General features: G+C 36.1%; 1 protein-coding gene and 1 pseudogene across 2 annotated transcripts in view; one reads left to right on the top strand and one right to left on the bottom strand.

The window, feature by feature from the left end:
* Positions 1-281: 281 nt before the first annotated feature.
* The window catches only part of Ap5m1 (adaptor related protein complex 5 subunit mu 1), a 35692-nt gene continuing 19768 nt past the window's right edge, over positions 282-16205 (bottom strand). Inside the window, exons 8-9 of one of the 2 annotated variants that reach the window (XR_015450910.1) lie at positions 13274-15499; positions 282-13159 (exon numbers count right to left, since the gene is read on the bottom strand). Coding sequence is in view for 1 of the 2 variants with exons in the window: in XM_004871086.4 (XP_004871143.1) it covers positions 15417-15499 (83 nt within the window). In the remaining variant the exon portion in view is untranslated. Of the gene's footprint in view, positions 15500-16205 lie in introns of both variants that reach the window. The other variant, XM_004871086.4, reaches the window with a different exon arrangement.
* Positions 3289-3644, top strand: LOC101697253 (V-type proton ATPase subunit G 1 pseudogene; annotated as a pseudogene).

Below are 16205 nucleotides of genomic sequence, written 5' to 3'. Positions count from 1 at the left end.
ACCAATTTAAGTTCCATTTTTAACTCCATTAAAAGATAAAAATTCTTATTGCAATTACTTTGTCTTTACTGGTTAAATTAACATTCAGTTATTGGAGTTGCTGTGCAATATATGATATTATTTTATCTACTGTGTATTCAAAGTATTCTTGTCACAGAAACAGCATGCTAGCATGAAAAGCATTATAACAAATAGGTAAATACATGTCTTTTATGAATTAAAAGGGGGCAATTATATCAGCCTTACTGCATTTGTGGATGAACAGCTAAAAATAACTAAAGTAAGAATGCCAGGAAATATTTAATATTAAGTACAAATAATCACAAGATTGTCACAAAAATTACTATAAAACGTAATTGTTTAGTTTCTCTTGATAGAGTATTCAAATTAGAATGTGAACACACATCTACAAACACGCCTTTATTTTCATTTTAAATAGTCTCAGTCCTAGTCTGTACACTCTGGGTACAATTGCTATAATTTTCCTGTCAAAATAGGTACGGCTATAAAAAACCCTCAAATTATTATTTTTATTTTTATAATTTATCTTTGTGCTTTATACAAACAAAATCCAAATAAATTCTGATACTGAAAATATTTTGGCTTCCTAGAAACATGTAGGATTATGCTGTATGGGGTGTGCCTATTACTGTGATTCATTTAAAAGCAGACACCAGAGCTGGGCATGGTGGTACATGCCTCTAATACTAGTACTCTGGGAAGCTAAGGGAGGAGGATCACAAGTTCAAAGCCAACCTAAAACTAGTGAGACCCTGTCTCAAAGGAACAACAGCAACAAAACCCAACCCAAAAAACAACCCAGAACTTGTATGCAAACCTCAAAATTGTTTTTTGGGTTAACTATACACTATGCCAATACTTCTGCCATTGTGCCAAAACTTACATCTGTTGGAAGCATTCCTTTCTTTGTAAATAGACTTCAGATTATGTCTCTCTCTCTCTCTCTCTCTCTCTCTCTCTCTCTCTGTATTTCTCTCTCTCCTGGGTATTGTACCCAGGACCTTCCCTGCCCTCAGATATTTGATTTGCTTCGTGAATATAAGGTGGCTGATTATGCTAAATAGTTTTTATTTTTAAAAGAGAGGAAATTTAAAGTTCAATTTGGTTCTGAATCTTCTAAATTAGCTTTGAAGGTCTTAGCAAAGAGAAGTTCCCTAAACACTTTTCTAGCTGATAGCTTCACCAGAATCATCTCTGGAGAAGACTAATTCAAAAGATAACATGTATTTGAAAACATGAACTGCTAGAGTTGTTAATGATGTGAGTCCCTACCCCTTTTTAACAGTCAAAAAGATCCTAATGGGCTTTGATGTAGAGCTATGATTGGTGGCATAGCACAGTTTGCTGTGTTTGAGCAAGAACAAAATGCTCAAAATTAGGAGTCACCAGGGAACCATCTGACAATCAGGTTCAGGATATTACAATTTCTTTACTTTCTGTTAAATTTTATCTAGACTATTACTTAGCAATGCATCATTGACATCATTTTGTAAACAATAATTATTTTCAGCCTTATTCTAAAAATGATTACAGAAAACTAAAAATTAAGGACATAGTCATATTACATTAATAAACATCAGGAAAATAGGATGGGGTATTTCAGTAAGATATGTTAGGATAAAAAATAGATTGAGACAAAAGGAGAATAAGGGTAGAAGAGTAAAATGAAGACAATACAAAAAAAATGAAGACAATACAAAGCTATTAACCAAATGTGTATATTAAAAGGCTTTGCAAATCTTGTTTTTTTTTTTTTTTTTTTGGTACCGGGGATCGAACTCGGGTCCTTGCCCTTGCACAGCAGGCAGCAAAACCACTGAGCTAAATCCCTGACCCTTTGCAAATCTTTAATAAACATCAAAATGTTCAATTTACCTTAACTTCCTAGGTATAAAGCAGAGAAGAAATAATCTGATACAAGGACATATATGCATTTGAGTTCATTTTCTGGGTATGTGTATATATTCATGTATGTGGATATTTGTGTGTGTGTGTGTGTGTGTGTGTGTGTGTAGCTTACTTAGATGAAAATCTCAACCTGACTTTACCATTGCCACAAACTTTTAATTCCTATGTGCTGCACTAAATATGAGGACTTCCTGTGTGGCTTTCCCTTATTTCACTAGAACATTACAAAGAAATAAATGGAATATAAAACATTATGACCTATTTCCAGTTTAAATCATTTAAAAAACAGAAGCAGCTGATGCTGATATTAGAGAAGAGTCAGAGGGAATGAACTAGCATCACTTATGTACTATTTACTTTATATGTGGGATCTTATTTATTCGTTGTTTTTTTTTTTTTACACAAATAAGGCCCCTAAGACCAAAGTCTCTTTAAAGAGAGATGATACTTGAACTATGTGTGGTCTGCCTAACCCTAGAACCAGAGCATATTTTCCACTCATGACACTGCTTACTAATCCTTCAAAGGGTTTACTGAAAAATTATGTGAAGAGTAATCTTTGATTTACTTTTGTGCACCTGAGTTTCAAACTTTGTGTTAGCCATATATGACCTGAACCATTATTTACTCAACGTTTTTCTTTATGTCAATTCATTTTTAACTCAAAATCTAGAGGAATTTCATATTACCATTAAAATGTAAAACAATGTATCTTCCAGAGATAGAAAATATGGAGAAATAATTACCAAAAGCTGTGAGTACAGCTGCTCCTAGGAAGCTTTCTGCCACCACCAACTAAGCATCCTGGGGCTTGAGGTGGGGCTGGGAGTTGGGAAGATGCCCTATACAAAATTAGGAAGTCAGGAAGCTCCTGGGGTGGGACTGACCATCAGCAGTTCCTGAAGGTCACACCCAATATCTCATAATTTACTTTTCCATGTTCAGAGATCACAGAAATTTAGAATTGTGGGAGAGATGCGGCTTGAGAGAAGATGAAAGAATATTTTCACTGCCATCAGAAATCTGTAGCTGCAGCTTAGAGTACCTTACTCAATAGTGCTAATTTAGGCAAAAGTGCTGGTGGAATAGAACACCAAAACATACCTTTTCTATGACAATTTTCCACTCTTTTTAGCAATACCAAGATATGTGACCTTGTTCTGAAACTTCAGATTTTCAGATGCTAAACTTGACATCTCAGTATTTCATTAAATCAATAAAATAGGAAATATGACATTTAAAAAATTATTAAATATTGTAAAATTTTAAAAATAAAGAAACAAGAGGGCGGGTCAGCTGATAAAAGATTCAGACCCCCTGTTTTAGGCCGCTCACTTGGCCCTGTGAGCTGCCACAGCCATGGCCAACGAGTAGCAGGGAATCCAGCAGCTGCTGCAGGCAGAGAAGCGGGCCACGGAGAAGGTATCCAAGGCCCGCAAGCGAAAGAACTGGAGGCTGAAGCAGGACAAAGCAGCAGCTTAGGCTGAGATTGAACAGTGCCACCTGCAGAGGGAGAAAGAGTTCAAAGCCAAGGAAGCTGTGGCCTTAGGATCCCATGGCAGCTGCAGCAGTGAAGTGGAGGAGACCCAGGGGAAGATGGCCGGTCCACCAGACTTACTTCCAGCAGAGCAAGGAAGAAGTCCTGGATAACCTCCTGGCCTTTGTCTGCGACATCCAAGCCAGAAATCCATGAAAACTACCAGATCAATGGATAGAAGAAAGAAGCGCCTGTTCTGTGGATTACCATTGTAGATGCTCTCTTGGAACATGAAGCTTTAACAAAGTTGATTTCTATTCTTATGAAATGCATTAAATTATTTCTTATGTTGTATAATAGTTCCCTTCACTTTTTGGAGAGTAGCATATATAGCTGCTTTGGACAAAGTTGGTAACTCTTTCTCCAAAGATTTCATCTTTTGCTGGGGATTTAGCTCAGTGGTGCTGGCACCTGCCTCGAAAGCACTAGGTCCTGAGTTCGATCCCCGGTACCAAAAAAAAGATTTCATCTTTTTACCTCATACTTTTTAGAAATTTAACGAGTATATGTTGTCTGTTGTCCTATACCTTTTAGCTCAAGCAACATGTATATCAGTGTTGACGTTTTCATTCTTAGATTTAGTAAGAAAAAGAAAAAAAGTTCTTTAAAGAAAGGAAGGGACTAAATAACTTTTCCCTTACATTTTCTTGAAGGTAAGGGCCTTTATCTATGAAAAAGTAGTAAATAGTTATTTGTAACTTGCATGATGCAGCAGCCAATAGTAGTATATTTTGAGGAAGGATTAGAACAGCGAATACTAACATACTTGCTTGAGCTGTGCTTAGTTTATCTTAACCAAATTTACTAGATGAGCCAGGTGTGGTGCTGCAAGCTTGTATCCCAGCACTCGGGAGGCTGGGGAGGGAAGATCATCAGTCTGAGGTCAGCCTGGGCTACACAGTGAGACCTTGTCTCAAACGAAAACAAAACAAAAAAATGTACTATGATAGGACTCAAGAACTTGTTACTTATTTTTTGGTATATTGATAATCATTTACAAGTAAAAGTAAAGACTTTGTCATAAAAGAAAGGAACCCTGAAACAGCTGGCACTTTAAAAGCATTTTTGTATCTTTCAGATTGTAAATCCGAGAAAAGCAAGCGTTTTGTCTAATCTTTATATTTTTTCCCAATATGGGACATAATAATTTGTGTTGGAGTATTCTGAATGTATTCATTTCTTTACAAGACATTCGACTCAGGTTTAACCAGTGATTCATCTTATGAAGAAATGACTTTCACAGATAACAAGTTGCTATGAATCACCTTATCCTTTAACAGTGTAAAGATGTCTAGAAGTTAACTGAGCTCTGGCTTATTAACAAGTTTGTTCAGTGTTCCTGTGGATGAATTTTAGTTTCACACAATCCCACTTTTGGTAGAACATGAGTATTTTCTTACATGTGAATACTGAATGAATGTCTTTCCATGAATAATGAATTGTTAAACTGTAGCAAACTTTACAAAACACTTGCAACCACCCACTCCAGTCATCTTATTAATCCAAGGATTCACTGAAGCAACTGAATCGGTGTTCCTGCAATATAATGTGTAGCTGAACATTCAACACTGAAGGCAAGTGGACAATATAATTTTGATAATCTGAAGGCACAGACACCTAATTACTGGCAGAGATAGTTCCATGAAAAGGCCATGATAAACCTTTGGAACAGAAAAGAATGACACTGAATACCTACACACTTAGAACTTTGTATCATTCAATGCTCACATTAACCCAAGAAACTGGGAGGAAACCAAAGACCACAGAGGTTAAATACTTTTCCAGGACCACCCAGCTTGTAAATAGCAGAGTTGGGATTTGAAATCAGGTCTGTGTGACTTCAAAGACTATTATTTTCTCCTTACCACTCTGCCTCTATGGTTAATGGAAATGTTCAAAATAATAATTTGGAGGCTGGGGACACAGCTCAATAGTAGAGCCCTTGCCTAGCATGCATGAAGGTTTGATCTCAGGCACTAGAAAACAAACAAAATAATCTCTTGAAGATCTTGGATACTGGCAAGTTCAGTTCATCAGTATACAGGGATCAGTGAAAGCTGGAGCTTTACAGGATGGGTGTACTGTAGCTCATCAGATCATATAAATCAAACCAAATGAGGGCTGACAGAGGGAAACCTACAAAGCTGTGGTACATTGGGTCCCAGAAGGGAACTTCTGACATGGGAGTGCCACACGCTTAAGGGGCAATGAAGCATAGCTGGAAGGACTGCGTCCTAGGGTGGGCCACTTCCTCTCTCACAGCCAAACAGGTTGGCCAAGGCTCTGAGCTGTTTGTCCGAAGAACAGGGGAATAAATGGCAATAAAGTCCCTGTTAGTCTAACATAGGTTTTTTTTTTCCTTTCTTTCTTTTTTTTGGTACCGGGGATCGAACTCAGGATCTAGCACGTGCAAGGCAGGCGGCCGCACCACTGAGCTGGCCCAGCAACAAATTCTCTGAATAGTGCTGGAGATGGCAACCAGCGGACAGAACTTCACCTTTGCAGAATGTAGATTGAGTCCCTCTGCACAGGAACTTCTTTTTATATGTACACACAAAATCTAAAATCACTTCCATATCACTGCTTTGTGGAGGAGGACAATCTGCTTTATTATGTACTTAACCTTTTGCTTCTTCATTACATTAAGCTTATTTTGTGTTTCTGGTGGCAATGGGAATGCAAAGATGTAAAGATGAATGTCACTGTCAACAAATTTAGGTGGGAGCAGAGGAAATTTTGCATACTAATACAAATCGTGAGGCCTGTGTTCTAAGGGTGCATTTTCCTTGTTTTCTTATGTTTGTGTGTGTCCTAAAGAAAAATTTAGCTTATCAGTTTATATATTACTGTATCAATTGATTACATGACATTTCCTCATATACATTTCCTTATAATCCTGTCTGTACATTGCATTTTCTTCATTGAAAAAGCAGAGGTAGTCGGGAGTGGTAATGCACACGCCCATGATCCCAGCACTCCAGGAAGCGGAGGAAGGAGGATCACAAGTTCCAGGCCAGCTTGGGCAAAGCAGTGACTTAGTGGGACCCTGCATCAAAATAAAACATAAAAAAGGGCCAGGCATGTTGCTTAGTGCAAAGGCCCTGCATTTAATCCTCAGTCAGTACCACAAAACATAAAACATTGGTAAATGTCAAATTAGAACATATGAGCAAATATACAATTAAGAGTTGAAGAGCACTACATTAAATATACTAAAGGCTTTCCTTACAACATAAGGTACCCTATACCGTGCAGTATACCCAAACCCAACAGTTGGAGGGAGCGTGTTCTCCTGCACTGATACACTTACTCTACTCTCCTGTCTATTCTCCTGTTGCATCAGTCAGGCTTCTGGGACTGTTTGCTGCAGGCAGACCTAGAAATGAATGCTGGCCCTGGGGTCCCCTTCCTTCTGCCTGCGGCAAATCTTTAACTGCCAGCCCTGGGGACAGTTTCCATAGTTAAGATATAGTTTTCTATATTATATCGCCAACATACTAAGATGTATGGTTCAAATTCTGAGACTGTGTCCAGTTCTGTGGTGACATATAACAGGTGCACAATAAATGTTTAACATGAGTTTGCACTGAATTAAGTGAGGTCTCCCTTTCAACGTGATCCCTCAGCATTTTTATGTTGACATTTAGGCATTCACTATTAAATACAATTAAAGGCAATTACTATTTTAATATGTATGAGGTGGAACAGGGCTCTAGGCTAGTGATGATCACATTAAAAAGTTCCTGGAGGGCCGGGGATTTAGCTCAGTGGTCCTGCCGCTGCCACACAAGCACAAGGTCCCGAGTTCGATCCCTGGTACCAAAAAATAAAAAAATAAAAAGTTTCTGGGGCTGAGGGTACACAGTTCAGTGTTAAGGGTGTATGCTTAGAATTCTCAAGGCCTTGGCTTCAGTTCCCAGCACACTATACATACACACTACCCTTTTGACAGTATTAGTTAGCAATGTCTAAACATTGCCAACATAAATGTCACCACTTCTGTTGGTTACTGCCTTAGCAAAAGCTAAGTTAGAGGATGGGGATTTGCCTTAAGGTTCTTCAGAATTTTCTGATATTATGGATAAAGAAAGATTTAAAGAAAGTGGTACCTTGGTTCACAAACTTGTTTTACAATTTTGGGGACGATGGCAGCGGTTGTGTTTGTTACCTGATGTGGAGTTTGTGAACAGAAGCAAAATTTTGTTGAACACTTGCTTGAGAACTGAACTGTTTGCAAACAGAAGCATTCCTGTGAGGTACTGCTGTACTCTACTTTGTAAATAATGTTACATAAATGGTAAGTAAGATGTTCTCAAGAGCTTATAGAATGAGCTAATCTTTGATAGCTTGACAGGTAAGATTTTAAAATAAAGAAACTGATACCTTGTTTTGTTGGTGAATTAGATAATTCAAAAAGGGATAATTCATAAGGGACTGAAGATAAGGAATTGAAGATAAGTAAAATAATGAAAGGTAATAAAGTCTTCTTGATTGAAGATAAGTAAAATATAGCACTTTTACCCATTAAATACATTTCTAAAATATACACAATTTAAACTGTGTTAAGAAAGTTTCTAGATATTTGTCAAGTTTCCCATGTTACCAGTACAAATACTACTTATTAAACTTTTAGATGTCTGATTGGCATGCCTGATATTCACTAACTATCTTTTCCAGCCTCAATTTAATCTTTATGAGGTAGTTTAACATTGTTGTACCTCTTAAATTATCACACTCATCAGATTTCTTTCCAGTGCATATATTATATACTCAACTGGTAACCCATGTAATTTCAGTTGTTTTCATTTATTTTTAGCATATTTAGAAGATTATTTCTTATGCACTATAGTTTCTGGGAGGAAAGTTACACAAAGGATTTGGAATTGGAAGGTGCATTCAACTAAGTGAGTTTTTCTTTAATTGGCATCTATTCTAGAGAAAAAAACTAAAAGAATGCAGTATTCAGTTTGAAACAAGTATTTTGAAAACAGTTGAGAAAGTTGTTAAAGTTATTTGTTTTCTTAAAATGTACAAATGACTGGCTTTTATTATCATTCATGCACTGTAACAGTTTGGAGAGCAGCAGGTTGCTTGAAGATGCAACAAATATTCTTTGAACACTTCAATAAACACAATGTAAACATTCACTTTAATAACGTTTCCTTTGTCAGTGCAAATCTGAGTGCATTTTTCCCTGGCCTCTGGCTGAGCCATGACTAGCTGAGTAGCAACAGCAGAGTGCTGAAAGAATTTCTCAACAGTAATTTGCTTGTTCTAATTTACTTTTCAAGGTTGATGATCAGAATCATTACACTGCTTGTGCACAGATCTATTTCTATGAATCTGACCCAGTCATTCCTTGTGTTCTTCTCATATTTAGTTTCCCCAGTGGCTTCACACCAAATAAGTTAACTGAATCAGAAGTGCCACTAGCACTCCAGGTCTACAGTTCCATAGACAAATGGTTCCTTTATCCAGTAGGAACAAATCTGCTACACCTGTTGAAAAAGCAGGGCCATACCAAAGTCAACTACTCATGTCTATCTCCACGTGGAGATGAATAGGTGGCCTTTTGGTCTTCAAACAGAAATACTCTAATAGTAGATCTATGCAACAATAATACCAAAGCATTATTTGTTCAGTCCTTTAAAAAAAATTACATCACTCAACAGATCAAGCACAGAAGTGATTTTTCAGTTTTTCCTCTGATGTAATAGTACATGATGGATGTTGAACAAGCAAGGCTTATTTCAAATGTACACTATTTCAAAACTGTAGTGGGATATAATCAAGGTAACCTCAAAATCTTCAATAAATTTCAAGATAGCTAAATGTTTTCCCAATCTAGTCTCAAAATTTGCAATAAACTTCAAATTACCTGTGCTCGCTTCGGCAGCACATACACTAAACTTCAAAATACCCACATTTTTTCCAATTTCTTTTTTGACTCTTTCTACAGGCCCAACATTTAAAGGACTCCTGCTAAGTGATCTAAAACATTGATTGGCCTTATATTGTTCACATTAGACACAATAATAAAAACCAGCAGAAAAAAGAAACTCCTATTCAATCATTGAATCACTGGCAAATTAACTGTTAACAATGTAAATAAATTGGATCACACTGAGACTAAAAGCAAGCTAAAGAAAAATGTAAGTTTAAGAATAGCCATTAATTATTTCTTTATAACCTGTAGAGGGCACTCAAGTCCCTTGAAGAAAAAGGTAAAAAGTTTTGACTTAAAATATTTTTTCATCATCATCATTATTGTTTACTAAAGAACCACCCCTCCCCCAAATTATCACTTAAAAAAGGTCACTTAGGCTGGGGAATGTAGCTTAGTGCTAGAGCTCTTGCATAACGTGACGCCTCGTGTTCAATCCCCAGTACTGTGAGGAGGAAAAAAAAGACGTATAGAGGAAACATAGTTTGACTTCAAATGTTCAATGCATTCGAGATGTCTATTTTAATTTCCTACTGGAAAAACCATCAGCAGGGGGTTCCCACTGCCCGGCATTTAGCAAACTCAACTACACAGAGCAGCCAGGTCCTGAGAGAAATCAAACTGGACCTCAGAGTAACAGGTTTCTAAGGGAAGAAACAAGTTATGATACAGTGATGCCACTGTACTGCTTCAGGGTGTATATGGAAAATAGGGTTCTATTTGGTGATGAAACTCAGAAGCTAATTGAAAAGCCTGGCTCTTTAAAGAGTTTTAACCATTTTGTAAGACTAGTCTCTTGAGACCTTTGAACTTTTCACTTTAATGAGTCTCCTCGTTATTAACATTAGTATTTGGATGGAAGATATTTGACTGTGAATATTTTACCTGTCTTGACATTGAAATGTTTCACAGGAAACCCACTGAATGACACACTAGCACTGTACAGATTACATCCAAACACACTCTTACATGTATACTATGCATAAATATACTCTATGACGACATAGTTGAAGATATACTGTGACATTTTATTAACTATTTACTGCATGAATAATTATTAAAACATCAGTTTCTTAGCAACATAGTGATCATTAGTGATCATGACCTCTTATTCTGAATATATTTTTTGATCCTCAATTTTGCTATGGCTAAGTAATTTATTATTAAAAGACACTTAGACATGGATTATTAAATTGAAACTAGAGGAAGCCGATTTGGCACAAATTTATACGTGCTTCTTGGAGTTATTGTTTCAATTTAGAAATCAGATCACAAAAGGATTTGAGCCAAAAAAAGTAAAAGAAATGATCTAAATACTTGTATTGCAAATCGCTACTGGAATAATGGGTGACTACAAAACATTTTACCAAAATGTGTTGTCTATAAATTTATTACTAATAAAAATTTATTTATTTATTTTTGAGATGGTTTCTCATTATCTTGCCCAGACTGTTTAGAACTCCAGGGCTCAAGTGATTTTCCCATCTCAGTTTACCTAGTGCTTGGGATTAGAAGGGTTCCAGGTCTGGGTTAAATTTAATCTTTAAAAACAAACTTTGCTATATATAACTATGGGTATCTATCTATATATTTTAAAGGTCTTAAATTATATTTGAGGAATAAATTCCCAAACTTGAATACCTTGCAAAATAAATACACTGATATTGATAATAGATTTAAAAAGTGAATTCAGAAACTGAGCATGAAACACATCCTAATTTTTTTTCTCATCGTTCCACTGAATATTTCAAAGTTAAATTTATGGCAGAAGAAGTATCCAGGTTAAAAAGGAGCAGAAAACACTTAAAATAATTTCTTTGAAGTATTTTGGCAATGATACCTTTAGTTTGTGGACAAAAAATCTTCATTCTGAAAAATGAATGCAATTATTATTTTAATGGAATATAACAAGCTCTGTGTCCTCAAGAAAGAATAAGGAAAGCTTTGAAATTGGAAGTCTTAACGATGAATAATTGTGTATTACAACATGTTTTCCCTAAGTGGATTTCTTTACCCCATAGCATGATACTTTCTAAAGATGGTGATGGGAGGTAAGAAGAAACTATGCAGTTTAATAAAACAGAAGCGTTTTCTCAACCTAAATTGTAGCCATGCTTTTTTTGGGTTATCGAAGGGCCAATAAGTATAGACTCTAGCACATGAAATAAAATGAGAGGCTATACTTGGAATGTAGTCTTTGTTTCTTCTTTTTTTCAAAGCCTGTGTTTTCTTATATCATTGTTAGGCAAAGCAAAAAGAAATGTTTGTTCTATTACGTAAGAAATAAACTTCATTTGGTATTCAATTGACTTTCTAACTTAGTAGACAGGACTTTACATTGTCAAATACTGAAAATAAATTGCATTCTTGGCCCTTGCTTTAAAAGGTTATGGAGAATAAATGCACTCCCTGGTAGTGTTCTAGTGATCTCCCTAATCTCAGTTGCACTTTGTCAGAATGAGGTAACTGGTAGTTAAGTGAAATACCCTAGATCAAAGGGGGATTAATCACCAACTGAATCCTTGCTGAATAAGCCTGTCATTCAAGAAAATTATTTCCACTGAACTTAGCAGAGGATTGAAGGTCTTTGCATAACAGGGACCAACATACTTCAGCCAGGTTAGAAGGTTCAAAACTCGTCCCATGTTTAGCTTTTTGCCTCCTTTTCCTTTCAGCAGTCTGGCACAATGGTTTCTAATCTGATAATACAGCTAACTATCTAAACGATGTCAGAACAGGAAAGTTGCAAAGTCTGGATGAGGGATGGATCAATGTCACTTTCAGTAACTCCTAAATCTGCTTTGTTGGAATTTAAGATGTAACCCTAAACAAGTCCCTAAACCTGAGGACTGTTCATTAACATCCCTTTTTTGACCTTTGTTTTATGAGCAACTACTCTGCCACAGCAGCAATCTCTGCAGAGGTCTCGATGATAATCCCACCTAGGGACTTCCTAGGGGTAGCAGAGTAAGAATCAACGAATGTTTATGTTTAAATACTGTAACAAGAACTATAAGGAAAATATTAGCAAGTGTTATATGTACAAAATGTCTTCTGGAAAAGATCTTAAGTCAAACACTGAATAAAACCATAATGATTTTAACACAGAAATACTGAGTTGGCATAAAAAATTATGAGATAGACTGTTTACTAGAAAAAATTTTAAACAATTCTCCTAAGAATTCCTGACAAGGCTCTTTACACTTCAAACCTGACACTGAGTTAATTACTTAAGAAGTGTAAAATATCACTGTAAGGGTAGTACCTACTATATTACTGGCTTTAAAAAGTTATGAACCATCTTTTCTGGAGCTCATTCTCAGAAATTTAACATTTTCTTTCTGCCCTTTGGATTTAGGGAAGAATAATTACCCTTATGACAGACATCAGATTTCATAATCATACTTTGGCACCAAAGGGAATTTAGCAATTTTGCATCTAGAGCAGGTCTGGCACCATCAAAGTCTTTCACTGGAAGTAGTAACTCATATTCACTGCAAATGTAAAGCATCTTTCAAGTTTAAAAATGCAAAGAATAGTTATCAAAGAAAATGAATAAAATCCATAGTGAGATAATTTTTTAGAAAATGATTGAAGTTTTAACCCAAGAAAGGACTCTTAGAGTGTCTTATAGCTTAGAATAAGAACATGTCAATCACGATTAAGCTTCTGGAATCGGAATCCCTTTGAAATGCAGCTGTTTCTTCTTTAATTGTGGCAGCGGACTCTGAAGAAAGGAAAGGTCCAGCCTTAAAGATGAGTAAGGAATACAAAATAGCTCAGGATTAGTCGTGGAGTTCAAAGGTCGCTAATTACACTAAGGAGTTCCCAGACACAGGGAAAACATTAAACAGGTCACCTACCAAACGGGAAACAGACTTTGTCTTCAGAAATTATCCTGAAGTGACAGGTTTCTAGACAAAATCAAAAGCATCACAGTGTGCCCAGCTGATCTCACTGGGGTGAAAACAGAAGTCGGTTTAGTTCTGTAGCGTGATGTCAGAATGGAAGGGCAACAGATGGCCCAGGTTCCCCAACACCCCTGCTCTGTCCAGTCATCCCTAGACTTTCCTCCAGCTTCTAGAAATGCCAAATCAAAGTCTGCTGGTTTTTCTAATTTGCTTATGAAGAAAGTTTTGCCTCAGGGATTATACTGAACCTCTGCCTACTCTCCAGATAAATTCCTCTCACCTGTCTTAGTGCGTTTGTGCACTCAGGATCACCAAACGGCTCTGTTAATGTTAACAGAAGGAAATGTTAAGCTTCCTTTGAGTTGAAGAGAGATAAATAACTTATGGAGAATGGCATTTTCTTTCTTTCTTTTTTTTCCTCAAAAGTAAAGTTTTTACTACAAGTTAAAGTCCTGGTCATGCAGTTATTCTTTATTACTTGGGATAATTCTGAACATAGAACCTTATGCTTTGATAATGCCTTGCAGAAAATGAGGGTTTATAATGAGTAGGATTGACCTTAATTAAAAAATCATATTTCAAATCCCAAGTTTATATGCACTGTCCCTTCAAACTATGATGGCTCTTTCTTGAGGAGTTAGCAGCTTTTTCTAAGCTTTTCCTTAGGAGACTCATTAAAAAACAGAGCCCAAAATTTAACTGAATGGAGTACTAATCTGTACTGCTTACTTTCTATAATGCTTCTAATTCTGTTCTGTATAAAGAACTTTGACATGAATTATGCTCTGAGGATCCTGAAAATTCTTTATTTTTGGTCGCTTAAGGTCCAGCTTGACAATGAAAGTTGTCATGACAACTTGCTCTGAAAACAATGTGACATTAACTACAGAAACAAGCAGGGAATAAAAGCTATGCCTAGGTGGTTTCTGAAGGAATCAAAACAATGTTAATAAGAGCAACAAAAATAAAATATGCCAAATAAGACTTAAAATAAGAGTAAACTTCTATATTCATATAAAGACTTTTTGAGTTTTTAATATGAATTCATTCATTAATGGGTTTAATGTAGTAAAGCATGGAAAAGGCAATATTCTGCTTAAGTGGATCTTTAAAAACTTGGCTTCAGACATGAAATGAGAGTACAAAACCCTATCTAACCTTCGGAAAGTATACCATCCACTGCAACATGCCCGAGGACATCCCAAGCCAAATGTTATTTTGGGAGATTGACAAGCTTTCTTAACAAGTGGATCTAGAACAAACATACATACTACCCTAAATAGAATTATGCGGATTCATTCTTAGTAAGTAGGCTAGAACTGTTAAAGAACAAGTTACTATTAATTTTCCTTTGTCTCCATTAGCTGTTTGTTTCTCAAGAAATTTTATCGTTTCTTACTTGGTTTCTGGTATTCTGTAATAACACACTGTTCTGGCATTTAGTACTCACGTTTGGAAGAGCAGTTACCTTGCATATCAGCTACAATCTGGCTGCCTGAAGTTCAGCACTGAAAATAAGCCTGAGTTCTTACTCAGAATGCCTCAGGGTAGAAAGAGGGCTGTGAATGATTAGCAATGCCTGCCACAGGCGCAGGAAGGACACTGTGACATGCTGACCAAGGTCTAGTCTAAATAGGCGAGAATGAATCATTACTTTTCTATGTTTGAATCATACTGACAAAGTCAAAAATAACAAAAACCGGAGACATCAGCCTTTAAAATATTCTTTCAAACTACTGTATACAAGACTAAAAACAGTAAATGAGTACTTTTATAATTAAATCACTCATTCTTTTTACTCACAGGTTATATGAAATTAGAAATAAAAGATTGTGATTCCATGTAAGCTATGCTACCCTAATATAAATTCTATGTATTTAGGTATGTTTACGGTACTGGGAATTGGACCCAGGGCCTTCACATGGAGCGGCTTCTCCAGCCCTTTATTCAGTCGGAGACTGGGTCTTGCTGAGTCACTAAGTTACTCAGGATGGGCTTGAACTTGCAATGTTCCTGGCTCAGCCTCTCACAGTGCTGGGATTACATGCATTCACCATCACCCCAGGCTAATAAATTCTATTTAAACATAAGAAAATTACAAAAATAATGATCCATATGTTACTGGAGCCGGGGCTTTAGAATTCCAGATGTAAAAATCAGATGAAATTAGTTTCCGATCTAAAAAAGGAAAAAAAAAAATTTAATGATAAACCAGTTTTATCTTACAAAAAATTCAACAAGAGAGCAAAGTCATAATTTTTTGAAATTTACTTATTTTAATTTTATGGGGCCTTTAACTTTTACTACTTAAAAAATATGAGCTCATTAATTATCTAAATAATCTATCGAAATATCTTCTACTTATGGCAAATCTTATCAATTTTTTCCTCATTTCTCCCTCAGTTCTATTTCTTACAGGCTAATACTTTAATTGCAAAAACATTTAAAAGTTCTTTCAATGGTTTCCTTGTGTAACCCTTTCCCTTTCAGAGGTTACTTGAATCTGGTCTTGCTGTTACTCATTCAAAGTGTCAAAGATACAAATCAATATCCAAGTTCCTTGCAACACTCTACAGAGGTTGCTTTGGTTGTTGTTTATAGTTCGGATCAAATTTAAGCCCTCTGTCTTCACAATTTGTAACTTAGGAAACATGGCAACCTCCTCTTTGAACTAAACTTCTCTGGTATGCAGAATTGAGACAATAATGCTCATCTGTGCCTGGCACATAATAAGTGAAAAATGCTAATCATTATTATTGAGATTAACACTATTACCACTTCAGAACTGAAATGTATATTGTGAATAAAGATCTTATTTTCTGTTGAGATGATGGCAAAATAAAGGTTTCACATAGGTACACAAACTGGATCATGTTCTAAAACA

This window comes from Heterocephalus glaber, unplaced genomic scaffold (assembly GCF_053883595.1).
Source record: "Heterocephalus glaber isolate CG9 unplaced genomic scaffold, H.glaber_assembly_v1.0 deba00001118, whole genome shotgun sequence".
Taxonomy (NCBI): Eukaryota; Metazoa; Chordata; class Mammalia; order Rodentia; family Bathyergidae; genus Heterocephalus; species Heterocephalus glaber.
The sequence above is the reverse complement of the archived record's forward strand: the minus strand, read 5'-3'. Positions and strand labels throughout refer to the sequence as shown.